Source organism: Cynocephalus volans, chromosome 17 (genome assembly GCF_027409185.1).
Source record: "Cynocephalus volans isolate mCynVol1 chromosome 17, mCynVol1.pri, whole genome shotgun sequence".
Taxonomy (NCBI): domain Eukaryota; kingdom Metazoa; phylum Chordata; class Mammalia; order Dermoptera; family Cynocephalidae; genus Cynocephalus; species Cynocephalus volans.
In genome coordinates this window covers 43,470,454-43,498,266 of record NC_084476.1, presented here as the reverse complement: position 1 = coordinate 43,498,266, position 27,813 = coordinate 43,470,454, and the positions used below count along the sequence as shown (strand labels likewise).

The 27,813-nt window shown below is 38.4% G+C and overlaps 1 protein-coding gene and 1 pseudogene across 1 annotated transcript; one reads left to right on the top strand and one right to left on the bottom strand.

Moving 5' to 3' along the window:
• Positions 1 to 1,907: 1,907 nt before the first annotated feature.
• Positions 1,908 to 27,813, bottom strand: SMU1 (SMU1 DNA replication regulator and spliceosomal factor). Its single transcript, XM_063082093.1, has 12 exons — positions 27,703 to 27,813; positions 23,637 to 23,847; positions 22,139 to 22,291; positions 20,854 to 20,964; positions 14,998 to 15,126; positions 13,037 to 13,156; positions 11,264 to 11,380; positions 10,529 to 10,656; positions 9,803 to 9,929; positions 7,167 to 7,334; positions 3,325 to 3,477; positions 1,908 to 2,529 (listed from the first exon to the last, which is right to left on the bottom strand). The coding sequence occupies exons 1-12, from the start codon at positions 27,726 to 27,728 to the stop codon at positions 2,431 to 2,433; spliced, it is 1,542 nt and encodes a 513-aa protein (XP_062938163.1). The 5' UTR covers positions 27,729 to 27,813; the 3' UTR covers positions 1,908 to 2,430.
• Positions 24,618 to 24,945, top strand: LOC134366237 (large ribosomal subunit protein eL33-like; annotated as a pseudogene).

The following is a 27,813-nucleotide window of genomic DNA, read 5'->3' as shown; positions in this document are numbered from 1 at the left end:
AAAGAAAAATATATATTTAACGGCTCCCAATCCAGTCCTCTTTGCCGGCGCCGGTCTCCCCAGACACCACCATTTATCCAGCATGCACCTTGCCATTATGCCACTACGGTTCCCGGAAGGATTCCCTCTGCTAACATAGATTGCCAAACACCTTTACTTACAACTTCCTCCTGGTCCTTTTATGGTCACCTCCTCCAGGAAGTCTTTCCTAACCCTGTCAGGCTGGGTTAGGTGCCTGTCCACCCATTATCAAAAACGCAGCTCAATCTTTTCTCTTAAAAAAAACACTTAAAACTATTTTTAACTTCTTTACTTCCCTAACCTAAGGCAGAAATTAGTCTTTTTTAACTTTCCTCTGCACTTGCTGCCAGAACAGAAGTGTTCCTTAAAAATGCCTAGAAGGAATAAGTGAACATGTGTTGACAATTCTTGATCTGCATTAAGTTCCTATGCATTTCGCAACTGCCAGCTCAGGAGGTCAAGGGCTAAATCAAAAATCCTTCTCAGAGGTTTTTCTAAAGAATTTTATCATAAGCTGTTTCCTCTTTCCGACTGCAACGCTCGGCTCTTAATCCTGTTTGTGACACCAGCTGTAAAGCTAGGCGACCACGCCAGTTGCCAGGCTCTTTTACCTGCCCTTAATTCTGCACCGACTGGGCCAATTGTTGAGCTAGGGCTGGGTCTGGAGCTCACAGATCCCCTCAAGCCCGTTCCAGGCTGGGTCCCCAGACCCCTTACACGCAGGTCTGTGAGCTACGTAACTGGCAAACAAGTCCTTGGAGCCGTAGATTGGAAAGCATGGTGGCTCCGTGCGGCTGCGGCCACCCGAGCGGTAAAGTCCAGCCAAGGTGATGGCGCAGCGCAGGCGCACTAACTCCACCCACGCACAACCTGCCCACAAAGAATGCACCAGCCAACCTGCCCCCCGAGGTGAGGGGGTCCGATTAAATTATTCTATTTTCCCAACATCCACTTCTTTTACATAAATAAATGCCTCTTTCTACTGGGATGGCAGGCTACATACACATGAATCCTGAACTATGTTCAATTCCCACTAGTGTTTTTAAAACACCAAAATGGCAACGAATGACATTACCTAGGCCAAAAACCTACAGGTTTTGTGGCAAAGGGGAATTAAGTTATAGGATGCAAATGGGAAAGAGGGATTTCTTAATGCTGCTCACAATTAATTCAGCCAATATTGAGAATTACTAAGTGCCAGGCACAGAATCAGGCTGCATGTCAAGTCACAATCAAAGGTAAATTACAAGACTGCAAAACTTCTTTAAAACTTTCCCCCAATTTGTACCTAACAAATGCTAATACTAAAAGGGAGCATAAAAGGCCTTCAGAATAAGAATCCACTTTCTCAAAATGGTGCCTAGCACAATATCTTCATACATCATCACAGGTGTTCATCTTTAGTTGAAACATGACAAACGTGCAAAATATTTTCAAGGGTTTTGTTAGTTTTTAAGTCTTCTTTATCTAACAGGTAATGATGCACAGTGAGAAAGAGACAATTCTTGGGTCCTTTTCTAATTTTTCCTCAGAACAGCACATTTTCAATGCCAAACTTTCCTCCACATACAAAAGGGAGATGCCAAAACTCTGAATTCTCAAAACGGATCCTGCAACTAATTCCACCCCGAAGATGAAGACAATATATCCTGGAACTGGCATGAACATGTAAGAAGTGCAACTCAGAATGAGTGGAAGAGTAAGGACATTGATATGAGATCCTATGCATCACCTGGCTTTTTTACATGTCAGTCTATCCTACTATCCCAGGAATTGATTTCCTGTTGGACTTGAGATTCAGGGATAATGTTAACTTCTTCCCTCCACCTGATTCTAAGTAAATACGGTAACAAGATGAGCACTTATTCACATTTAAAAACAAAGTCTCCAGAAAGGTGTAAAGTTTATTGACATCTTTTAAAAAAAAATGAAACACAGCTACCGAATATGGGACAGTTCCTTCCTTATTTACAAGTTTTACTATGGGAGGCACATTTTATTCAGCATTTCAAATCAAAGGAGTACAGGTTTTTTCTAGAAATATCAGTATTTCACTCTCCAGGTAGAAGATTAATGAAACATTAAGTGACTGCTCTAGTTAGAAGCAGATAAACTAATACCTCTAAAATATACTTAAAAAGGTAACTACTATGTAAACATGAATTTTCACAAAAGTATTCTGTGGCTAATTCAGACAATCCGTTTGCTTAGAAAAGCTGACCTAAAAAAAAGCAACACATCAATATGTCTTCATTTAAGTACATGCTTTCAAACTAATTTAAAAAGAAAAGTTGGTGTTGGCCAGTTAGCTCACTTGGAAGAGTGTGGTGCTGATAACAGCAAGGTCAAGGGTTCAGATCCCCATACCCTGCCAGCCTCCAAAAAAGAAAACAAAAAAGAAAAGTTGCATTAGGGTTTCCAGAGCTTTAGGAGTCCATCTTCACTGTAGGTAGCAATCAGGTTCTGATGAGGGTGATGCGCAATACCAATCACATCCTTCTCGTGAACCTGGAACAGGGAAAGCACAGGGTTTGAGTGTACAGGTCTACAACAAATCACTCTGAAGAGGCTTCCAGAGCTGGGTGGAAGGAGAGAAGAGATCTTAGGAGGCCACATATTCCAAATGGCACAGCTAAAAAAGTGACATAAGAAGAAATAAACTTTTACTGTGTAAAGCCACTGAGATTTGGGGATTGTCTGTTACAGCTGCTGGCATTGTTCATTGGTTCATTTGTTCGTTTGTTTGGCAGATGGCCAGTACAGAGAAGCTAAGTAGTAAAGACACTGAACCCTGGACCTTGGGATTATTAGCACCACACTCTAACCAACTGAGCTAACCAGCCAGTCCTTGCTGCTGATATTAATTACTCCTTGTACTGACTAATAATATGGAGCTGAAAGATTTTAAAACATCTTACTCGGTTTGATAGGATGGTGTACAAGTAATCTGCCTCCAAAAGGACATGGAGCGAAGTACTTATCTGTCATTCTCCAACCCCAATGTGAAAGAACTGGTTAATCTAGCTAGCTAGACGAGTATGTTTCCTTCCTTCTTCTCTGCTTTATGTACACCCAATTCTATCCACCTGAAGCTGAAGGACAACTTTTCCTGATAGAGGAAGTAATTTCATACAATTATTTATGGACACTTTATTTTATTTAGTGATAAAATGCCTCCATTATGTTTTTTATACTAAGGTTTACATTGACAGCAGTCAGTCTGGAAAAGTATGTACTTCAGAGTTCAGAAAGACACAAGCATTACCATAATTTCTTTAGATGACCTTAGTCAGTAATACTCACTGTCAAAGTTCTCTCCAGTTTGCCAGTGACTGTGCTGAAACAGTAGAGCACAAAGTCCTCTCCCACACAGTAGATCCATTCACCACGGGGAGAGAGGGCACAGCAAACAAAGTCACCACCTTCTCTTTTACCAGAGCTGAAGCTTCTGACAATCTAGAGCACACCACACCCCAAGACAAAAACAAAACACCTGGATTAGCAGCAGCTCACCCATATGCAGAATTTTAAACTGACATTCTTACATTGTTATTTTGCACTTTGATTTACTATCATTTATAATTAGATCTTCAGTTCCATTCACATGCTAAATCCTCTTGCCTGGGAAGCATTCAATGGATAAGCTATCTAAAGTAAGTGGCAGACAGAAATTTAGAATTTATATATAGCCCAAGTCACCAATCCTGCTTTTTAGTCTACTAAACATTAAAATCATCATAAATAAAGCTGAGGGAAACCAATCTCAAAGACTAAAAGGTTACATACTATAAGATTCCATTTTTACACCATTCTCAAAATGACAAAATTATAATGGAAAACAGATCAGTGATTGCCAGAGGTTAGGGTTTGAAATAAATTAATTGGAAATTAAAAGCACAATACTATTTACATTAGCAGCCCCCCAAAAAGAATTAGGTATAAATCTAACAATACACATACAAGATTTATATGAGGAAAACTACAAAACTCTGATAAAAGATTTCAAAGAACTAAATAAACCGAGAGATATTCCATGTTCATGAATAAATAGGAAGACTCAATATGATCAATATGTCAGTTCCCAACTTCATCTATAGATTCAATGCAATTCCAATCAAAATCCTAAAGTTATTTTGTGGCTATCGACAAACTTATTCTAAAGTTCATATAATGGCTGGCTGGTTAGCTCAGTTGGTTACAGTGCAGTGTTATAACACCAAGGTCAAGGGTTTGGATCCCCACACCAGCCAGCAGACAAAAATAATAATAATAATTAAATAAATAAAGTTTATAAGGAGAGGCAAAAGACCCACAATAGTCCACTCAATATTGAAGAGGAAGGACAAAGTTGGAGGACTGACACTACCCAACTTCAAGGCATATTATAAAGCTACAGTAATCAAGACAACAGTGTAGTACTGGTGAAAGAATAGAAAAAGATCAATGGAACAGAATAGAGAGTCTAAAAATAGACCCATATGAATATAGTCAAGTGATCTTTGGCAAAAGAGCAAAAGCAACACAATGAAGAAAAAACAGCCTTTTCAACAAATGGTGCTGGAACAACTGGACATGCAAAAAATGGATCTAGACACAGACCTTACACTCTTCACAAACATTAACTCAACATGGGTCACAGACCTAAATATAAAATTCAAAACTATCAAATTCCTAGAAAATAACACAGGAGAAAATCTAGGTAATCTTGGGTTTGGTGATAACTTTTTGGATACAACACCAAGGGCACAATCAATGAAAAAAGGAATTAATAAATTGGACTTCATTAAAATTAAAAATTTTGGCTCTGTGAGAGCCACTGTCAAGAGAATGAAAAGCCACACACTGGGAGAAAATATCTGCGAAAAACCTATTTGATAAAGGACTTATCCAAAATATACAAAGAACTCTTAAAACCCAATAGTAGGAAAACAAACAACCCAAAAGAAAAATGGATCAAAGACCTTAACAGACACTTCACCAAAGGTATACAGATAGCAAAGAAGCATACGAAAAGATACTCCACATCTTATATCATTAGGAATATGTAAATTAAAACAATTAGATACCACTAGACACCTATTAAAACAGCCAATATCCAGAACACTGGCAACACCCAATGCTGGACAGGATGTTGAGCAACAGGAACTCTCATTCATTGCTGGTAGGAATACAAAATGATGCAGCCACTCTGGAAAGCAATCTGGTAGTTTCTTACAAAACTAAACATACTTTACCATATAATCTAGCAATCACACTACTTGGTATAAACCCAAAGGAGCTGAAATCTATGTTCACATGAAAGCCTACACATAGATGTTTATAGCAGCTTTATCCATAACTACCAAAACTTGGAAGCAACCAAGATGTTCTTCAGTAGGTGAATGAATAAATATACTGTGGTAATCCAGACAATGGAATATTTATTATTCAGCACTAAAAAGAAATACGCTCTCAAGTGATGAAAAAATGAGGAAATTTAAATGTATATTATTAAGTGAAAAAAGTCAATCTGAAAAAGTTACATACTGTTTGATCCCAAACATGATTTTCTGGAAAAGGCAAAATTATGGAGATAGTAAAAAAACAAAGAAAGAAGAAAATCAGTAATGGCCAGAAGTTAGGCGAAAGGAAGGGATAAATAGGAAGAACACAGAGAATCTAATGGGCAGTAAAACTACTCTGAATGACACTGTAACAATGGACACATGCCATTATACATTTGTCCAAACCAATAGAACGTACACCACCAAAAGTGAGCCTTAATGTAAACTATGGCCTTCGGGTGACAATGATGTGTCAATGTTGGTTCATCAACTGTAACACATGTACCACTCTGATGGAGGATGTTAATAATGGGGAAGGCTATGTATGTGTGGGGTCAAGAGGGTATATGGATAAACTGTTGTCTCCGGCTCAATTTTGCTGAAAACCTAAAACTGCTCTAAAAAATAAAATCTATTTTTTTAAATCTCAAAATTATAACAATGGAAAAACAGATCAGTGGTTGCTAAGGGTTAGGGTTATGGGAAGGCTGTGACTCTAAAGGTGTAGCATCAGTTTCCTTGGGGTGATAAAATAGTTCTGTACTCTGATTGTGGTGGTGGTTACATGAATCTACATATGTGATGAAACCTCATAGAACTATTATATCCCTGCCTCAGAAAAAAATGAATATATAAAAACTGATGAAATCCAAATAAGGTCTATAATTGTGTTAACAGTACTGGACCAATATCAATTTTGCAATTTAATGATTGTACTATGTAAGATGTTATCACTGGGAGAAGCTAGGAGAAGGGTACACAGAAATTCTCTGTACTATTTTTGCAACTTCTGTGTGAATCTACAATTAACTTTTCAAACAAAAATCTTTGAAAAGTCAAGTAGAGAACTATGAAGTGTGCTCAATAGATGCTCTGGGCAGCTGTGGCTATTATGCAGTGGCCCAACAGATACTGCAGACCAGCCATCTCAGCCATGGGTTCTGAACTTCATCAGTTGTAGGACTCACAAGATCGACAGAGAGCATCACACACCAGCCCCTGGGTCTTCTCCATGCTCAGCAGGATCCCTAAGTGTCTAGGCCAACATTCCAGTGGTACCATGACACATGCCCAGGGCTTGAGACCTCAACCTTGATGCTCTAATGCCTCAATGCTATCTCACTGTCCACAAAAGTGAGATTCCTTAGGAAGTTGCAGGTGTCCTGATTACAAATACACATCATAAGGACACTACTGTCTTTCTCCTATTAGTGTTCCCCTTTTGGATCATGTGGTAACTAGGAGATGTCCCAAGTTGGTAATCCACACCACACTGTATCTCCCTAACTCAGACAAAGATTGTTATCTGAAAATCTTCAATGAGGTTCTGAAGGAGGCTTAAAGACAGATCAGAGCCTCAATTATCCAAAGGATGAAGAAAGAGCACAAAATACAAACAGCCAGGGAAAAGGAGATAGCTTTTGAACCACCAAAGAGGTTTTTGTAGAGCTATAGTTTAAATAAGTGTCTGAAAATAAATACATTTTATACAGTTTCCAGAGTGGTGAACCCATATTTGGATACTGACAGAGCCAGGACCAGGACATGCTGATTTGCAAATGGCCCACAGGCCCTGTGCGAAGGTACTTTCAGAATACTCACCTGCCCCTGCATGTTCATGATGACCACTGTGTTTGATCTGTTGCACACCACAAAGTGCTCTGGGTTTTTAGGAAGGAGGATCACACTGTTAACAGTAATGTCTGTCCCCGCAGTGCTGCCCAGGGATTTAAAGGTATTTGAACATTCTGTGGTCTTCATATTCCAGATCTACCACACAAAAATTTAAGGCATAAACATTTTAGAGGGTATAAGAATTTCTAAAAACTTAGGGTTTAAAAAAATTAAATATTAGGTTACTAAAAAAGAGTAAAACAGTCTTAGAAAAAAAACTTCTTACTTGATTTTAGGTCTAATCAAATACCTAGCATTGCCATATATATATTTGTTGATTAATTGGCATAAACAAAATAAAAGTCACAAACTAAGTAATAAAAACCTTTTAAAATCTATAATCTTTTCTTACACATTCTTCTTTCGCTAACAGAGCTACCTATGTTTGAAATTAGCTATCTGTCAACACTGCTACCACCATAAACAACCAGAAGCTACCCTTGTCTGAACATCAAAACCAAATGAGGGCCTTTTAGCTTGGGACCCTTCCTGAGATTCTGATTCAGTAGGTCTGGAGTGAGGCACAGACATGGACATTTTTAAAAAGTTCCACAAATGGTTCTAATGTACGGCTTGTACTGATAAAGACTAAAAAGTCACAATGTTAGCACACACACATAAGGATCCATAAAGTGAAAGCCCATCATGGTCACTTGTATTACTTCTCTCAGTCCAACATCCCTTCTGTTAATAGTTCTCCACCCTAATGCTTTTCACCTTGTCCTTCTGGGTTTCTTATGAACTAAAGTGATTAAATCAGACAACAGAGAAGTCTGAGATGTGCGTTAAGAAGGGATGAACCAAAAGGTCAGTGAGATGCTTTACCTACTCAGTGCAGAACTATAGGAAAGACCACAAAATAAAGAGGCCTAGACAATCCACTTCCCAATGGCATTTACAAGTTGTGAGACCCATATGCACAGTACAAAGAGGGCAAATCCCATGACTAATGTACTAAGAGCTGTGTGTGTTTCCCCGTCCATCCCAAGGGAGAGTATACCTCTTGCCTTTAGGTTTCTGGTTGAATTCCCAACCAAAAGCAATTTCAGAGAGTGGTCTGACTTTTAGGTTTTCATGTTAAAATTTCTAGATCACTGTCACAAAACACTCACTTATATTAATCAATTTAATATAAGCAGGTCCAGAAAGTAAATGGAGTGCCTCAAAGATCTCCAGCAATTTTCTATTCGGGTTTCTCATATCTTTCCTAGGAAATGAGGCCCTCTCTTCAAATAACTAAATCTTTTTTTTTTCTTTTTTGGTAAAAAGACTGCAAGGTTTATTCAGATTACCAGTACTCAACTAAATGTCTAACCAAGCAAAGAAACAAAGAGAAAAAAGGAGCAGTGGGGTCCAGTTTACCCTAGTCCCAGATGGCAGGGCCAACCTATTCCACTGGCAGTAATTGATAAAAGCAGTTCTCCCCACTGTTTTCAGCATAAAGAAGAAAAGTATTGACTAGATTTAAAACAGAGAAACAAAGCATAGCCAGGAGTCCTCCAGGGGACACCTACATAGTAGTGGATACAATCCAACCAAACAGAAGAGGGCTCAGAAAATCAGAGACAGGTAAAGAGAATAAGGCACTGCCTTATCAGAATTTAGGCCAGGGACTCCAGGAGACATCTACCAGCAGCAGAGACATGGGAGCAAAATAGTCCCAGTGGCCACTTGCCTCTTGCGGCTAGAATCTTCTCTGGTGCCCAAAGCTTTCCAATTTTTGCCAGTGATTAAATTAGGCTCTCAGATTCCAAAATCATAAAAATGAACAATGTACCCAGCAGTACAGCAAGCAACACTTTATTAAGAGGAGACAGACTTATGCATAAGGGGGGCAGCAACAGTAAAGCTAGCCCCCAAATAACTTTTTTTTTTTTTTTTTGTCTTTTTCGTGACTGGTAAGGGGATCGCAACCCTTGGCGTGGTGTCACCGCACCACGCTCAGCCAGTGAGCGCACTGGCCAGTCCTATAGAGGATCCGAACTCACAGCTGGAGCGGTGCTGCGCTCCCAGTGCTGCACTCTCCCAAGTGCGCCACGGGGCCGGCCCAATAAATAAATCATTTAAGGTAGTGAAGATCCATTACTTACAGCTGAGGGCAGTAAATAAGTATCTAAGAGAGGGCTTAATTCTACTCTACACCTCTTCTACTACTCTATACATGCTGTTAGGAAGGCCCTATATTCGGGGACCTGGGGTGGGGTGAGGCTGTACAACAAAAAGAGATCTATTTGGCCACTGAGCCCTTTTGTCAATCTGACTATTAGGCGATGGACCATATCTACAGCAAGACAGATTTAACCACTATGTGTATCTGTAAATGAGGGATGAATTAAGTTTAGGACTCCACAAACTGAATTGTAGAGATTTGAGATTTTGGGTCTCTAGGACACAATGGGGATTACCCACAGAATATTACTGTTGTCTTATACTCACTTCAGTTATGGTTAAAATAGGTGGTAAAGAAGGTTACTCCACCACAATCACCACATCATCACCACTGAAAACTCCTCGAAGGACAAAGATGGGACAGCACCAAAATAAACCAGTAGCAAATACTTAACCTTTACAGTGCCATCTGAGGATGCACTAATAATATAATGTCCATCTTGTGTAAATGTTGCTTCGTTAACAAAGGAGGAGTGGCCACGAAATTCCTTCAGGGTTTTCCCAGATTTTAGACCATGAATTCTATCACAAATGAAAGCAAATAAAAAGAACAATTAATATGCTATATATTATGGTTGGGATCAAGTGTGGAATGCATTTAAGATGAATTATAGAAGCTCATGTTATAATATTAAGTGAAGAAAAAGGACTATGCAATTGTGTTTGCAGTATAATTTTCATGATATCAAACGATGAAATAAAACCAAAACAAAAGCTTTGCACAGAACAAGACTGGAAGAAAATACGCCAATAATGCTTCAGTTCAGGGATGGACCTCTAAAAAACTAGTCAACGAGAGATTCAGAATCAGCAGGTCTCAGCTGAGTCCCAGGAACCCGTAATAGACTTTCTAAGGTCATTAGGATTAAGGTGGGTCCACAGACCACACTTTGAGAAACATGATACACTGCTATAATCCCTTTCTAATCTCTTCTGGGTAAAAACTTCAAATGAACTGAAGAACAGCACTGTATCGCTATACTTTGGGGAAACAGGGTCTCATGTACCCTCACTCTCTGTATCACACTGTCTTGGTGAAAGCATAAAGAATCACTAGTACCTCCCTCCAGAGCCACCTTATATCAAACCCAAGTGAGGGCAGTTTGGGGATTCATACTTACCTAATTGTCTGGTCAAAAGAGGCACTAAGGATCTGACTGCTATCCTTAGAAAAGCTTAGACAGGTGACACCTTTACTGTGTGCCCTTTCAAATCTTCTTAAACACTGTCCACTCTGAATCTTCCATACCTTTATTAAAAAAAAAATAATAAAAAGTTGTAGAGTGTCCCACTAGAGCCCACAGAGCCAAGTAAGATGCTCCCTAATGTACTAAAACAGCATTAAAAATGCATGCTAATAGCTGAACATGATATGTCTGGTCCACATAGTACAACGATAGTTGAATCTTTTGACACTTAAAACTCTTTCCTTATAAATTAAAACAAAAATTTAGATCTAAGTTCACTTAGCAGAGACTATTTCTGTATTTTATCTAGCTCAGGGTGTGTACCAGCAATTAAATACAAACCACAGCTAATCGGCTGTAGACCACCCCCCAATCAAAGTACAAAACAGCATATACAATAAGCCAGGGTGGTACAACAGAAAGGGCACAAGCAGATCTGGACGGAAGTCCCAGATCACTTACCAACAGTGTGATCTTAAACCCATTATTGGACCATCCAAGCAGAATTATTAATAGGATTAAACAAGGAAAAGTAAAGTGATTAGCATAAAGTTGATGCTCAACAGAAACTATTAGCTATTATTATGCTGTTTATTGTGTGTAGAGCACCACCCCATTACAGAAGTCTCACAAAGTCTGCAAACAAGAGCTCATGTCATTAATCCATACCTTGATTTTCCCATCTTGAGCCCCAGTTGCTAACATTTCTGTATCTCTGCTGAAACACATGCAGAGGACAGCATCATCCATCATCATAAAGTTATCCTGGGCCTGGTACTTAAGATCCTAAAGGAAGCAATAGTTAGTAGTTATCAAAATAAAACAAAAGCCAAGGCCCCAGTAGCCCCTGATCTATACAACTCATTAAAAGCAGCAGAATGGATTGTGCCTGCTACTAACCTCCAAAGCAAACAGAAGTGCCTGCATATGTGTTCCTAATGAACAACTGATATAGCTGAGAGTAAATAATTTTACAGAATTCAAATTAGTATTGTAAATAATGCCAACATTAATACCCTAGACCTTTTGCTTACTGATATTTTCTAGGCAAAATTTCTCTACAGTTTCATATTATATCTTTAATAATTATGAATTTATTTATTTCAGAGTATGATGTGAGAAACTAATATTTTTTCCAAATTGTCTGCTACTTTTCCTAAAGCCATATTGACTATTTGTGATGCTTCTTTTATCATCCATTATTGTTCAAATGGAATTATCTTTTTTTTCTAATTATAAAGTGAGACTGCTTCACGATTAGAAAACTTAAACAACGAAAAAAAACCCACAAACTATACCAAAATATAGAAAGCAGAATGTGATATCACTCATAAATTCTACCCATGGAGTAGAATTTAGTACTTTATGATAAAAATTAAATTTTAAATCAGTGGATAAAAGATAGTCATAAATAACTACTTAGAAGAAAAATTAAGTTAAATGTACACCAACTTTATTCCCCTAAACAAATTCCAGATGGATCAAAAGTTAAACATAAAATTAAACACAAAAGTACTAGAAGTAATTGTGGGAGAAAAGATGGATAAATCTGATACCAAAAAAAAAAAAAATGTTTAAGTCAAAAAGTAAAACATATATGCAAAGTCAAAAGATGAAAGTCAAAATTGAAAAGTATTTGCAGTGTATATTGTAAAGGATGATTTCCTTTATAATCAATAAAAATCAATAAAAAACAATGCAATAGAAAAATGGGCAAAGAATATTAACAGACTTCACAGAGCAGGAAATATTGGTGGCTTTTCATATATAAAAAGATGTTCAACTTCATTTATAATAAGAGAAATACAATTAGTACTACAATTACATTAGACTGGAAACAATCTTAAATAAAGTGACCGTTTAAATATACCATGGTTCAACCCACACAGTGGAATAAAATACAGCAGTGATCTCCAAGATATACTATAAAGGGAAAACTAAGGAGCATTATAGGGTACATATTATGCTACCATCTGTATAAAAAAATCTGAAAAGGATACATAATAAGTAACGACTTGCACTAACAGAATATTCCAGGAAAGTTATATAAGGAACTGGTAACCCTGGCTGGCCCAAGAAAGGGAACTGACAGGCTAAGGGACAAGGAGGGTGAGGGGTGGGGAGGAACAAAATTCTTTACTTAAATAACTTTTTCTATTTTTTTAATGTTGTATCAGATGTACATATTTACTCATGCAAAAAATAAATTTAATTTGTAAAAATAAATAATAAAAAAGATATAAAGATCCTTCCTTGGTTAATAACAAATTCAGAATTTAATTTAAAATAGTTTTAAATGGGTTTTTAAATCACAAAAGTAATACATGTTCATTACATACATATCCTTCCTCAACTAATCTGACTTAGAGATAAGGCACAGATAAGTAATTCAAAGTCAGTAATTCTTCCACTAGAAAAGTCAATATATTTAAAATACTTTACCTTCCTTATTTTTCCAGTAGTAAAGTTCCATACTTCAATGAATCCATCAACAGACCCAGTGACTAGATACTGACCATCTGGAGAAAATCGAGCACACTCCACATGTGATTTCTGACCAAACTGTTTCAAATGAAACAATGAAACAGATGCATTTTTATCTAGTGGACTTAAAACAATTACTATTTTAACCTTTTGAGAAACCCTGCACTAGCATACTCTTAGTTGGCCCATATTATGGAGTATTGGAGGGACGTTTCTGTACCTAGACACAGGGAGCTTGTGGATGTATTTCTCTGACCAGTTTTATACCTAGTTTAACTAGTTTTTTAAACTCAGTTAAACTAGTTTTTTGAATGTGAGATTGACATTCCCAAAGAAAAGGGAAAAAAACTATTTTAACATGAGATTTAATATAAATAATCCTGTTATCTCAGACCATAAATTTTTGTTAGAATCAGCCACTGTTAGCATCACTTTCACACTCAACTTAATATGGCCTCACATGTTCCTGTTGTGTATCTGGGGAGGAAAAACCTTTTTTTTTTTTTTCAAAATGAATGTATGTTTTCCTACACTATTTTGTAAATAAATTTACCTTCACTGTTTCACAAACTTTATTTAATCAAGTGATAAAGTGTGGCTGACCAAATCTAGGAGAACTAATTATAGGTGACATCTTGAGCATTTACCAGTGATGCTACTCCCAACAACAGATGAAAACTAGCCAGATGGGAAGAAGAGAGAAAAGTGCTACTGTGGATTTCATTTTAAATGCCAAAAAGGGGCTGGCCTGTGGCTCACTCGGGAGAGTGTGGTGCTGATAACACCAAGGCCACGGGTTCGGATCCTATATAGGGATGGCCGGTTCACTCACTGGCTGAGAGTGGTGCTGACAACACCAAGCCAAGGGTTAAGATCCCCTTACCAAACATCTTAAAAAACAAATAAATAAAACAAATAAATGCCAAAAAGGGAAAGTATTTATAACAGAAAAATCTTAACCCAGCAGCATAATTTTAATGGACTTCTATCCGTCTCCAGGCTTCTGCTCATAAATATCTTTACATGCAAGCTAGAACATATAATCCAGAAAAGACAAAATCCAAAACACTGAGCCAAGTCAAAGATTTGAAGAATACATAATATTTTAAATCCAGAAATTCAATCAGAGCACCCAGAGAGAAACTGTAGTATTGAGATGCTAAAGTAGCAAATATACTTGTAATCTGGGGAACTGCAGCAATTACCTGATTGTGCTTTTTCCTAGAAAAGTCTCACTTAAAAAAAAAGACAAGAATCAGCCATAAGATGATAAAATAATTTTCCTCAAACATCACTTTACAATCCATGACTGGCACTGCACTTTGCCTAACACATAGTGGGCAAAAACACAAATGTTGAACAGGATAAGCACAAGGATACTTCAAAAAGTTCATGGAAAGATTTGTATTATCTTTGGGTAAGGGAATCGTAACCCCTGGCTCGGTGTTGTCTGCACCACGCTCAGCCAGTGAGCACACCGGCCATCCCTATATAGGATCTGAACCCGCGGCCTCAGCGCTACCAGCGCCGCACTCTCCCGAGTGAGCCACAGGGCCGGCCCTGTATTATCTTTTAATTCTATTTTTCCACAAACTTTTTGAAGTACCCTCATACACTGGAAGATCACATTTAGTCCCAGGCTTAACCAAAGAAAAGCAAACCATTCTCCAAGTGGAGGCTTCTTTGTAGGAAGTGCAAGGGCCATGTCAAATATATGTCCAGTGGTTATACATCTGAGGTGTGCTACTGCCAGGCCACAGCAGAATCCCAGTGGACACCAGAAGCAACTTTAAATGCTGTCAGGGATGGAGAATGAGTTCTCCACCCAAGTGCACAAGCTCCTGACATAGGGACTGACTGAGCCCATGATTAATCTTCAGCAAATGGTTACTGACTGGCTGAGTATCTAAGGATACTACCTTAATATGCCTGCTCAGCTGTGTAGGAAACTTTTCTTCTTCCACATCCTTGACAGCTGCTTTGCCTCGAAACAAATCTATGGTCATACCAGGAGGAAGCAACCCTTGGTGCTGCTGCCACTTCAGTGCCTATGAGAAAGGAAAATACAGCAATCTTCTCAGGTGCTTTTAAGATCTGGTCATGACTGCTCAGATAAAACCAAGCCTGAAAGGATGAGGTTCAGAGGAAACTGAGCCATCCAAATCCCAACCACTTTTGGCCATCCAAATGCAACATAATCTGTGCTTCTCTGTGTGTCCAAGAATACAGGCTGATCTCAGAGTGAGAGGGAATTCTTGAGAGCCAATAAGTATAACTACCCCACATCTATTTTCTTATACGTGTGGCTTTTACTATAAGTAAAATTTGGAAAACAGAAATTTCCCATAGCTCCAGTACCCAAACACAGCCACTGTTAACATTTTATATACTACTTTCTAGTCTTTTTTCCTCTAAAGTGTTTAATTGACCTAGTTGTAATTATACTATATGTAAAATTTTATATTTTCCTGTTTTCACCTATCACCAGATCATGCTATGACATAACTTATCATTTTAATGACTGTAAAATATATCCCACCTTGTGGATGTTTAACAATTTAATGAGTATACTTGTATTAGCAGACACAGCTTCCAATTCTTCACTCATCTAAATAATGCTGCAATGAACATCTCTGGACATAACACTTTTTCTATTGGGGGGATATTCCCCCTTAGAGTATATTCCTAGAAGAGGAATTACTGAATCCAAAATAGAACATGAATAGTTAAGACTCTTGATATATATACTGCCAAACTGTTTTCCAAAAGACCTGTTTTCCAAAAAAGCTGCAATTGCAACAGTGTTCACAATTGCATTATGAAAGGGATGGAAAAATCTTGGACTTTGAAGACAGATGGTCCTAGGGAAGGTCATTCACCAAATGTGTCATTTTGACTTCCAATTTTGCCAACTGAAGTGCTCGCTTCGGCAGCACATATACCAATTTTGCCAACTGAAAATGTCAGGAAAAAATACTAATTCCTAAAGCTGCTGAAAGGATAAAACAAAGTAATGTATATAAAGCCTATAACAGGCACAAGCTCATAATCAACGTTTACTCCTTTTCCCCTTTGTTGTATCAAGAAAACTCAACAATTTTGGGTATCAATTAAAAATTTTAGCTAATTTAATGACTGGAGAGTTACAATACCCTGCTTTAGTCAGTTCTCTGATTAATGAGTTTGAACTTTTCCCCATTCGACAGTACTTCAAAAAGTTCATGGAAAAATAGAATTGAACGATAATAAGAATCTCTATGAGCTTTTAGCAGTACCTTTGCATTTATTAATTAGATATGCTTCCTCTTCTGTTAACTGTTTATTCATGTTCTTTGCTCATTTATTTGTAGTCTTACTATTTTTCTTATCAATTTGCTTGTAACGTGATAAAGGTATTTGTTGTTACATTTGTTAAAAAGAATCTTTTTCCCATCTGCCTACTTTTGATTATAGCTTTACAGGTTTCTTTTGAACTTAGGATGCATTCACAAGTCATGAAATTTGTCTAACTTTTCCTTGTTGTTTACTCTGTAAGCTTAGGAAGTCTTTACCTATCATAAAGTTTGATAGATGAAATTATCTTCTAGCTTGCCTATTTTCTTAAAATAAGTAACTTTCAATGTATCTAAAATTATGCTGTATAAAATATGAGAGGAGTCTTTGATTTGACCTTTTCCCCCATTCTAAAGTGTCCCAACACCATATACTGAATAATTCTTCTACTGTTCCTAGGTTTTTTGATGTTCCTATTTTCATCTAATTATTATAAATGTTGCCCTGATTGCAACAGATATTCTCATGCCAAGTACCAAAAGGATTCAAATTATGTACCTTTATTAAATGCTTCAATATTTCCAGGGCTAGTATGCTGTCAACTTGCTTCCTGTTCAAAATTTCTTTGATGAATATACTTTCAACTTTATTTTTCCAGACAGATGCTAAAATTCTTTTGGTAAATAGTTCTAACACTATTTTGATGTTTATTATAATTGCTTTAAATCTGAGAAGAACTGTCAGGCTTAACCAGGAAAATCAATGATTCACCATATACTCAAGACATTTCTCTTATAAATTTTGAAGGATTTTTTGCCTTTTTAATAATGGAAATCATCTATTTCCCACAAAGGTTAGTGCTAGATTTTATATTGTACGTTTTTGCTATAAACAAGACTTTTTTCACTGAATTTTCTAACTGGCTACTGATATATAGGAATATATAATACGTAACTGATATATAAAGGAATGCAATCGACTTTTGTACATTTTGTATCTGGCAACTTTACCAAAATTTAAATTAATTCTAAGATTATTATAGTTGAAATATTTAATGCTTCTAAATATATTAATTTTGTTTATTTCTTTCCAAAATTCATATCTTATTTATTTTTCATGTTTTACTGAAATAACTCGAGAACCTGCATCTCCAAGGACCACTCTCCAATCAATCGGCACTCTACTGGCTCTTTCTTTATGCTTAGCCTGTAACAATTACAAATCACTACCATCTTTAAAAGAAAAAAACCATGTTTTACCCTGTATTCTTCTGTAGCTTCTATTGCCCTCTTCCCTCCCCATTGGCCCCATATCTCCTTCCCTTAACCACCAAGCTTCAAGAGCCATCTAAATTCACTGTGTTCACTTCTCAGTTAAATTCACACCTTAACCCACTGCAATATAGCTTCTGTCCCCACCTTGCCACTGGTAGTGCATCTCAGATATCCCAATGGCCAAAACCCTCATCATGTTCTCTATTGCTTTTGACCTTGATACCACTCTTCTACTTAAAACTGTCTTGGTTTCTCTTACCCCATTCTCTCTAGTTTCCTTTTTCCCTCTCTGGCTTTTCTTTTCTCTGTTTCCTTTCTCTGTTTGCGCTGTTGACTTTATAAGTGTTCCCTATGGCTTCCCTCTCAAATTTTTACTTTTCTAATTCTACATGCTTTCCCTGGGTAATCACATTTACATCTATAGTTTCAACTACTACTACAATTTCCAAATCCATAATTCTAGCAAAAACCTCTAGGTTAAGGTCCAGATTCTCAAACCCCAGTGCCTATACTGGACATTTCCACTTGTATGTCTCATAGGAACATGAAAATTAGCACATCCAAAAACAGATCATTTGCCCCATCCCATCTCTACTCACCATCCCCCCAAAATCTGCCCTTCTTATATTCTCTACCAAGTCACTCAAGCCAGAAACCTGAAGGGCAACCCAGAGTCAAAGCACCACTCTTTCCTCACATCTAACCAATTAAATGTGGAAGAATACATGACTTTTATTTCCACTCCCCCTAGAAAACCCACTAAAGTGATGATAATAAAGGAATAAAAAAGGTACATACTCAAAAAGACAAAGAGAATGGAAAAAGAGTTAACAGTAAAAAAGAAATGGTAGTTAAACTTCAGAAGCTGAAAAGTGAATGGACCAGTGGTAACCAAGAACAAAGAAAACTGAAACCTACTTACACAAGGTGGGGATGGGAAAGCCACAAGGAGCAAGGCAAAGTACCTTGCACTACTCCAAGAAGACTTAGGAATTAGATGAATATAATATACCCTTCAAAGACAAGGCACAGCATAAGGCTGAAAACACAGGCAGTAATAAAGTCTGCATAAGGAGCAATTAGCTCCCAGGACCTCTGCTAATTCTATGCAACAGGTAACTGCCTCAGCCTAGCCTAAATAGAAGTCAGGTGATTTATCTTCTGAAAAGGTTGAGGTCCTGGGCTCTGGGTAGAGCTGAGGGCAGGGTGTAGGTGAGAAGCCACAATGAAAACAGGGGGATCTGGTGCAAACTGGTATGCTAAACAATGAGATTTTTCTACCTTCCACCTCCACCAGTATCCTCCCAACTCTGACTCCCAGAGTATGGTTTATTCCTCCCCCAAGCAGGGAGGCCTACTCTCTAGAAAAGCTGACCAATCCAAGAGAATATTTCTGTAGACGACACATGAAGATCCCCAATGCATCATTCCAGGCTGAATCCTATCAGCTCCCAAACTACTCCTTCTACCTCAACACAACATATAGCTTCCAAACAGCTTTTTAGTGTTTCATGCTTATATTTGAACAGCCAGGAATCACTAAATATTTGAGGAAAGCTTCTACACATAGGCAACAAAACAAATGGCAGGAGAGAATTCACAGAAAACAGGGACAATACAGGGACAACACAGGAAGGAAAACAAAAATTTTAAAGCTCAAATAGAGAGAAAGAGATACAAGATATTACAGACAGAAGTAAAAATCTCAAAAATTTACATCTATGAACCCTTTCTCAGAAGTTACCAGACTAAGTGCTCCATCAAAACAAGGGAAAATAAGGGATCTAAAATCTATGACCCAACACAAGAAGCCAAAAATTCCCAGTATAAAGATGAAAGAAGTCCCTGTACAATAACTGTGCAGCAATCCAAGAGAATTAGTCCTGATGGGAACAAAAAGAGAAAAGCTTCAGGGAGAATATCAGCAAAGGGGAAAAAAAGGACTTTCTACAGTTCTGGTAGAAAGATGCATGCTGAATTAGTAGAGGGGTATATATAAAACAACTAGGCAAAAGAAAAAAAAAGTAGTTATCACAAGGAATCATAAAAACTATGCAAGAAATTAAGTGTAATTATTTTCTAGCTGCAGGCAATATTTACATAAAGATAATTATATAAGCACTAAATATTGATTTAACTAAAAGGTGTGATATAACTATACTGAAAATCTGGAGAAAGAAGAATGTGTGTGTTGCGGAGAGTATGAAATAAATCATCTACCAAAGAAACAAAAAACCCAAAAAACAAATAAATAAATCATCTTCCATTGAAGAAAGTCAATAGCTAATGTCAAAAAAAAGAAAAAAAAATCAAGTAATATGAGTACAAACATTGTATTCAGCTATGGAGGTAAATGCCAGGACAGTAAGAAATGACTGTGGAAAGTTAGAATCAGAGGTGGAGAAGGGAAGCACACGGGACTACTTTTCATCATAAGCCCTGAGGTACTACTTAAACCATGCATATCTATCATTTTGATAAAAAATAAAAAGTAAATTCAGAAAAAAGCAGCTTGATTTTGAATCTCAGAATCACTGCAAGCCTGCAACAAATAGTTTCTTGGTCCTTTTCTAAATGCAGATTTAGTGCCAAAATTCTATTTACATCCTATCAATCACCTGTGCCCTTTGCTATTTATAAAACATCTATTACTCTAAGTAGCTTCATAATAATAATGACAATGCTAGCAATACCACTACTAATTTAAAAAAAGAATCCTCACCAGCAGCCACCATGTAATGTTTACAAGGTGTCAGGCAATGTATGAAGTGCTTTATGAGCATTATATCATTTAATCCTTACTACAACAAAATGAATAAGTGGGCTCAAAAAGTTAAATAACCTGACAAGACCATACAGCTGGTCAGTGAAAGAGCATGGATTCTAACTAGGGTGAACATTTGTTCCAATCTGCCTGGGACAGTTCCCATTTGCACCTGGCATGATGATCAACAGTGCCCTCAAAGATATCCCAGATGAGATTATAAATTCTATGGTCACCCTAATTCTAACTAGCCATCTCTACAGCTTATGCTCTTAACCACTAATCTATATTGCCTTTCCCAGGAAAGAGGGAGGATGCCATGGCACAGTTGTTGGTATAAGCAGCTCCACAGGCAGTCGCCAATTCTAAGGATGTCTGATTTCTTTAGCTCAGACATATAGTTTATATACAGGAAATCGTACGAGGAGTTTGGGGTAATTTCAGTTCTACAAGTTTTTAATTACCTGTCCCAGCAATGCCATGAGACGAGATGGAGGCACCACACTGACTTCCCCAGCTAAGGCCTGGGCAATTGCTGCTCTTCTCTTCTCTTTGCTACTTCCATCTGGATATGCCTTAAAAAGGAGAGTAGGTAGCATCATTTCCAAGAAGCAACTACAAGATATGAGTGTGCTTATTTAAAACAAACAGACAAACAGAAACATTCAAAGAGTGAAAAAAACTACCCAGTTAAACAGGGGATTCACTAAACCAATTTAGTTTTTAAAAACGATTTCCCAAATCTGCCCACTTGCATTTCAAAAGTATGAGCTGAGAGAGAACTGAGGTCAGCCAATCCACCCTGCTATTTCTAAGAGTCCAAGTAAACCATATCAAAGCCAGAGTTGTTTCCCCAGTTTCTGAAAAATCTGCAAACCCAAGTATTCTTTTATATTCTTTGGTAATTTCTTTCAGCCCAGTGATTCCCAACTCAGTCGTCCTTCACCACCTCTAACTTAAATCCTATCCAGGTAATCCAAACTCTTTTCCTTTATCCTCATGGTTTTTGTAAATTTACTTTAACTTTCTATTATTCAGTGCCTATTAAATTCTTCATCCTGTTTTGACAAGCCTCAAGCAAAAGGCTGGGTGGGAAAGAATGAAACTATAGATATAATAAGACTTAAGAAGAATAAAAGAGGGCCGAGCCTGTGGCGCACTTGGTAGAGTGCGGCGCTGGGAGCGCTGCGACGCTCCGGCCGCGGGTTCGGATCCTATATAGGACTGGCCGGTGCACTCACTGGCTGAGTGCCGGTCACGAAAAAAAGGACAAAAAAAAAAAAAAAAAAGAAGAATAAAAGAATATCAGTCACCGTGTCCTACTAGTAAGCATCATCAGCTGAGAAGGAAAAGCACAAGCTTCTAGGGACTAAAAGGGCTGGAGGGAAACTGCAATTGTCAGGGGCAAGGGACACAATGCTCAGTGAACACACCAGCAGCTGGGCAGCATTCCAGGGCCAGATAGTACTTTGGCTAAAGTGGAAATAACATCAGAATAAAATTTTCTGTTTTACTAACCAACACACAATCCTCTAAAATGGGTATGCATAAGAAAGATGATCCTCAAACGTTCAGAAAACTGAACACAATTATCCTGTTTAACATATGCAAAGTTTAGCCAACATAAATAGAAAAGCATCATTCTCAAAAATTAAATCAAAATCACAAAGTATCCAATAAAATGGTAAAACAGGTCACATTGCATATTTTCAAAGTTAACATAAGTTTCTTTTCATTCTGCAGTCATACCTCACGAGGATCAAAATAAGACCTGGCCAAGAGGTTCTCCAGATGAATATACCGCTCTGGCTGCGTTTGTTTTAACATGATCATGGGGTCAGTCTGTCTCAGAAGTGACCTGGCAGCACCCAACTCACGGAGCTCTATCAATTCCAGAACAACCTGAACGATGGAAAGAAAATGGATGTTTTAATGCATTCTTTTATTAATATTTCTTTTTCGGTAGAATTTGACACAATTATGGTCTGCCAAAGTGATTTCCAATAGTGGAAATTTTTCTTTTTACTAGAAATTTTAGGTGGACAACTGAAGTAATTATAAATAACTTCAATCCTTCAAACTCCATCCTTCATTTTTATCTACCAACCTCTCCTCCTCAGAGGCCTCTTGTTCAGAATGTAGATGCTGGAGAAAACTAAAGATGGGATTACCTTCATGAGCTCCAGAGAAACCTTTCTCCAGTTACCTAAATTTCCTTCGGGGAAATACTGAACTCATGTGGATTGTAAAAAAACAAACCAACATCCCTATTTTTACTTCAAACAACACTACAATGTTATTTCCAGGAAGTCCACCTTGTTCTGTTTTATAATAAATAATCTGCCTCATCTTTGTCCCAGGTTCCTGGCTCACAGCTTCTAAAACCCTTGGAATTCCACCAGTGATAAAAGTATCTTTGTTATTCATGAGCCTCTTTAATCACACCTGAGTTTGTGCCAAGGAGATGGCTCAGAATAGGAGCTGGATACCAGAGAGATCAACCATGTGATTAGAAGGTTGAGGCTTTGAGCCAACCAGACCTCCAAGGAGGCGGAAGTAAGGGTGGGGGTAGAGGGGGTTTAGAGATTGAATTATCAATCATGCCTTAGTAATGAAACCCTAATAAAATCCTCAATGGCACTTCCTGGTTGGTGAACACCTGATGTGCCAGGTAGGTAGCACACCCTGATTCCATAGGGAGAGCATGGAAGCTTTGCATTCAGGACCTCTCGGACCTTGCCCTGTGTGTCTCTTCATTTGGCTACTCCTACTCTGTATCCTTTATAATAAAACTGTAATAGTAACTATAGCACTTTCCTGAGTACTGAGAGTCATTCTAACAAATTATCAAACCTGAGTGAGTCATGGGAACCCCCAAATTTGTAGCCCATTGGTCAAAAGTGTAGGTGTCCTGGAGAACTCCAAAAGTAAGGCTGGTATGTGAAGTACAGTCTTGTGGAGGACTGAGCCTTTAACTTTTGGTGTCTGCGCTAACTCCAGGTGGTTAGTGCCAGAACAGAATTGCAGTATACCAACAGGTATTGAAACAGTTGATGTCAGAATGGTTCATTCAATGAGAACTTAAAATAACTTAAATTTGGGAAAATCTTGGCTTTTCCAAGAAGAGAGAAAAGGTTTTAAGGGCTGTTGCAGCCCTATAGCGCTTTAATGAATGCTCTTTGATGCTTCCCAGTCAGGGGTCATCAATAAACCAATCCACAGGGATCACCATCACCACCACTCTTACCTGTTCATAGAGGTCAATGAGGGTTTTGTCTGGCAATTTCAGAGACTGTATAGCCTGTAAAACAGTATCCCAATGGCCACTATTAATGTCAGCCACAAAACTCTCAATGCTGTCCACGGTATTCAGAGACACAGTAGTCTCCTCCTGTAAGGTGGCTAATGCCCGATGTAAACTGTTCTCCTTCAGGTACTGCATGATGAGGCGGATCACACTGAAAGAAAGCAAGTTATTCAGCTCAGGGTTACTAACTCACCAGAGGGCACAAAATAAAGGCCACCCCAGCTTATTTCTCATATTCAGTCATCCTCCTTTCACTACCTACTTTCCATTTCTTTATCATGTGAGCAAAACTTTCCAATAATCACAGAATTAAACTTTCAAGGGACTCCCACCTATCTCAGAGACAGACTGGGGTTCAGAGAAGGGAAATCAATGGCCCAATGTCTCACAATTAGCTAGAAAGGGACTTGGTACCAAGGTGACTCTCTTATTTTCTAGACCAGAGCCCAATTTCTTATTAATTTTTATGATTATGTTGTTGCACACTTTAGTGAAATATTTTAAACTACTCAAGTCATTGATATGAAATCTAAATGATTGTGGAATGATTGGTTCATTTTTAAATGAGAAACAAAAAAATACAAATTGAGACTCTTTTAATAGGGATTTGTTGAATACAAATAAGTAGAGCTGTACTGTATGTAAAAGCAAAACAAAGTTATGCTTCATTTGCAAAAATAACACACACCCACCGCCTTTATTACCAAATTTTCAGGATAAGTGAAATAAAAACATTGTGGATTCAGTTTCCCAAGGAAAAGAGAACCCAGACAATTTCCAATGATTGAGAATAAACAACCATTTTTAACTTGTGACAGAAAACTTATAAGTTTTTTATAGTTATTTATAAGTAAATATACCTCTTTCTGCCATTTTGGAGCCTGTGGAGGCCTGATAGGAACAGGACTTCTAAAAGACAATATGTCTGTAAGGCTGTGGTCCAAGGCCATTTTTGCTGGCCATAAGCAGTGTCTCCAGAACCAGAGAGCACACAGCTCTTCATAAGATTGAAGGTGTTTATGACCGAGAGAAACTGAATTTTACTTGGGCAAGAGACGTGCTTATGTATACAAAGCAAAGAACAACATAGTGACTCCTGGTGGCAAACCAAACAAACCTAGAGTAATCCGGGGAAGGATAACTCGTGCCCATGGAAATAGTGCGTTGGTTCATGCCAAATTCCAAAGCAATCTTCCTACTAAGGCAATTGGACAGAATCTGTGTGATGCTATACCCCTCAAGGATTTAAACTAATGAAAAATAAAGTGTATTTGTATTCTTATAAAAAAAATAATAATTACATATATATAGTTATTTATAGTTAAAACTTCTTGATCTTGGGCTTAATAATGAAGTCTGATGATGAATCTGTCCATACAGACTGCACAAATTCACTAGACGTTGCTGTGATACACTTTTTCCTTCTCTTCATTTAAAGTATATATCTGGCTTACACCATGGTCAAGGGTTCGGATCTCCAGATCTCCATACCTGCCAGCCAGCAAAAAACCAAACCAAAAAAGAAAGTATATACGTGGCTCGCACTGTATTTCTACTGGACAGCACTAGTATAGAGAGTCAGACTATCCTGGCTGTAAGGGACTTCAGAATGGAATTTACACAATTCCCTTTCCCATAGAATAATAATCATAAAACAATAACCAACACTTATTATGTGTTTGCTATATACTAGGTACTGCTCTAAGCATTTTAGACAAAATGAATCATTTATTTCTCAAAACAACCCTATGAGGTATTACTATTATCTCCAATTTACAGATGAGGATTTAAACAAATAACAGATAATAAGTGGAAAAATGAGGATTTAAACAGCCACTGTAGCTCTTGAGAGTACATCCCTGACAGAAAAGCAAACACTCTCTTAAAAATGTCTGCAAGGGCTGGCTGGTTAGCTCAATTGTTACAGCATGGTATTGACAACACCAGGACAAGGGTTTGATTCCTGTTACCAGCCAGTTGCCAAAAAAAAAAAAAAAAGTCTGCAAAAGCGAACTGATTACTGCTACTTGCAGTCATCTTTTTCTCTCATGGCCCCTTTACAAGGTACCCAGGCTTAAACCCCTGCTATTCTAGTACAGTACTAACTTCCTCAACACTTCTACTGACTTTCATTTCTCTCCCACAATGAGACGCCCCTTCTGCTGTAGATTGACTGACCTCCCAAAACTCATTAAAACTTAACCCCCACTATAATAGTGTTAAGAAGGTGGGAAATTCTATTGTGATAATTGAAAGATGGGGCCTTTAAGAGGTAATTAGGTTGTGAGTGGATTAATACATTCATAGAGTAATGTATTAATTAATTAAAAGGGGAGCAAGTGAGCAGGTTAGCTCTCTCCCTTGCTCATAGCATTTCTCACCATGTTACACTCTGCACTGCTGCAAAAGAAGGCCCTCACCAGATGTGTTCCCTGGACTTTGGACTTCCCAGCCCTGAAACTGTAAGAAATAAATTTCATTTCTTTACAAATTTTGCCGGTTTCAGGTATTATGTTATAAGCAACAAAAATGGACTAATACACCTCTCCTCCAAAGACCTCCTATTTGACACAGCCAAAATCAAATTCACTACCTTCAAACACAATATAATACACAAACAGCTAATAGCTTTGGATAGGCTGGGATTTGAATCAGAATTCAAATTACTAACTGTGACCTTGGGCAAGTCCAGTAACATCTCTGTGGCTGTTTCTCCTCATCTTTTAAGAAAAATACCTACTCTATAGGATTGGTAAAAGGTTTGACTGTGACACTTATACCATGCTTAGCATAGAAAGTACTTAGTAAATAGTAGTCTTTACTGATAATAAAAACATGCGGCAGCCACTGCTGCTACAGCTAGGGTCTTCAAAGCTCGGAGAATGGTCATTACATTCTCATTCAGACTTCAAAGTACAGAATCCTTTCCAACTCCTGCCTGACTTAGTTATCTTTACCTCCAGCACTCTCTATCATCTATCTTTGCTTCATTTTTCTCCACAACATTTATCACCATCTGTTACACTTCATATTTTACTATTGTTTTTGTCTATCGTTTGCCTTCCCCAATCACAGCGTACATTCTATCAAGGCAGGGATTTCTGTCTGTTTTGTTCACTACTGTATTTCCAGAGTCTAGAACAGCGCATTGTAGACTTCAATATCTGTTGAATAAACCTACTTTCCTCCTATGGCAGATCTTCAGGACAGTTCCTCTCCCTCCCTTACACTCATAACACAAATGTTGTCTGCTAACTTAAGTGTTGGAAAACACAGGCGGGGGGGGGGGGTGGAGTCCTGGAAAAGTCCAGTAAAGACCACCTTTAGTCACTCATTCGTTCCCTGCCCACCCCCCACCCCCATAAACTATCATTCTTCTGGCCCAGTCTCTAGATTCTGTCTCCCCTTTGTGGCTACACAGAGCTCACAGACAAACCAAATTCAGCGCCAGATCGGGCCTGATAAAATAGCTAGTCGTTCGTTCATTCCAAAAGCAGTAACTGAGCACCTGTGGTGTGCTGGATGCTGGGACTGTAAGGAAAAGGAGTCCCTAGGCGCCGCCACAGGCTAGTAGGCTGTGTGATAAGTGCTGAGCAGAGAAAAGCAAAGGGACCGTGTAAGCACAGAAGAGGAAAAGAATCACGCTCCCTAAAGAGTGGGTTAGGGAGGAAAAGAAGCAAGGCTTAGAAAATACAAACCCCTTGTGCAGATAATTAGACTGGAGAATAGAGCGGATCGGTAATTTGCTCAGTCACAGAGGGCGCCAGGAGTCGGCTCTGCCAGGTACGTCTTTCCTCCAGCCCCGCGCCGCCTCCCGCGGGGATCTGGGCTTTACCTCCGAGAGCTGCTACTTTCTAGCGGGCCCGCCTCGGAGACAGCCAGATCCAAGAAGCTTCTTTGTGAGCAAGGAAACGTCCCTCCACCGCCTAGCCCCTCGGACGCCTCCCTCTGAGTACCGTCCACCCCACACCCTTAACCTCCCGGCCCCCGCCACGGCAGGACTCACTCCGAAGACTCGATTTCGATCGACATAGCGATATCTTTCCGGGCGCAGGCCCCTCTCCACTCTCAGGCCCAGTAGCGCAACACACTAGCGACACCTCCGGCGGCCGCTTTC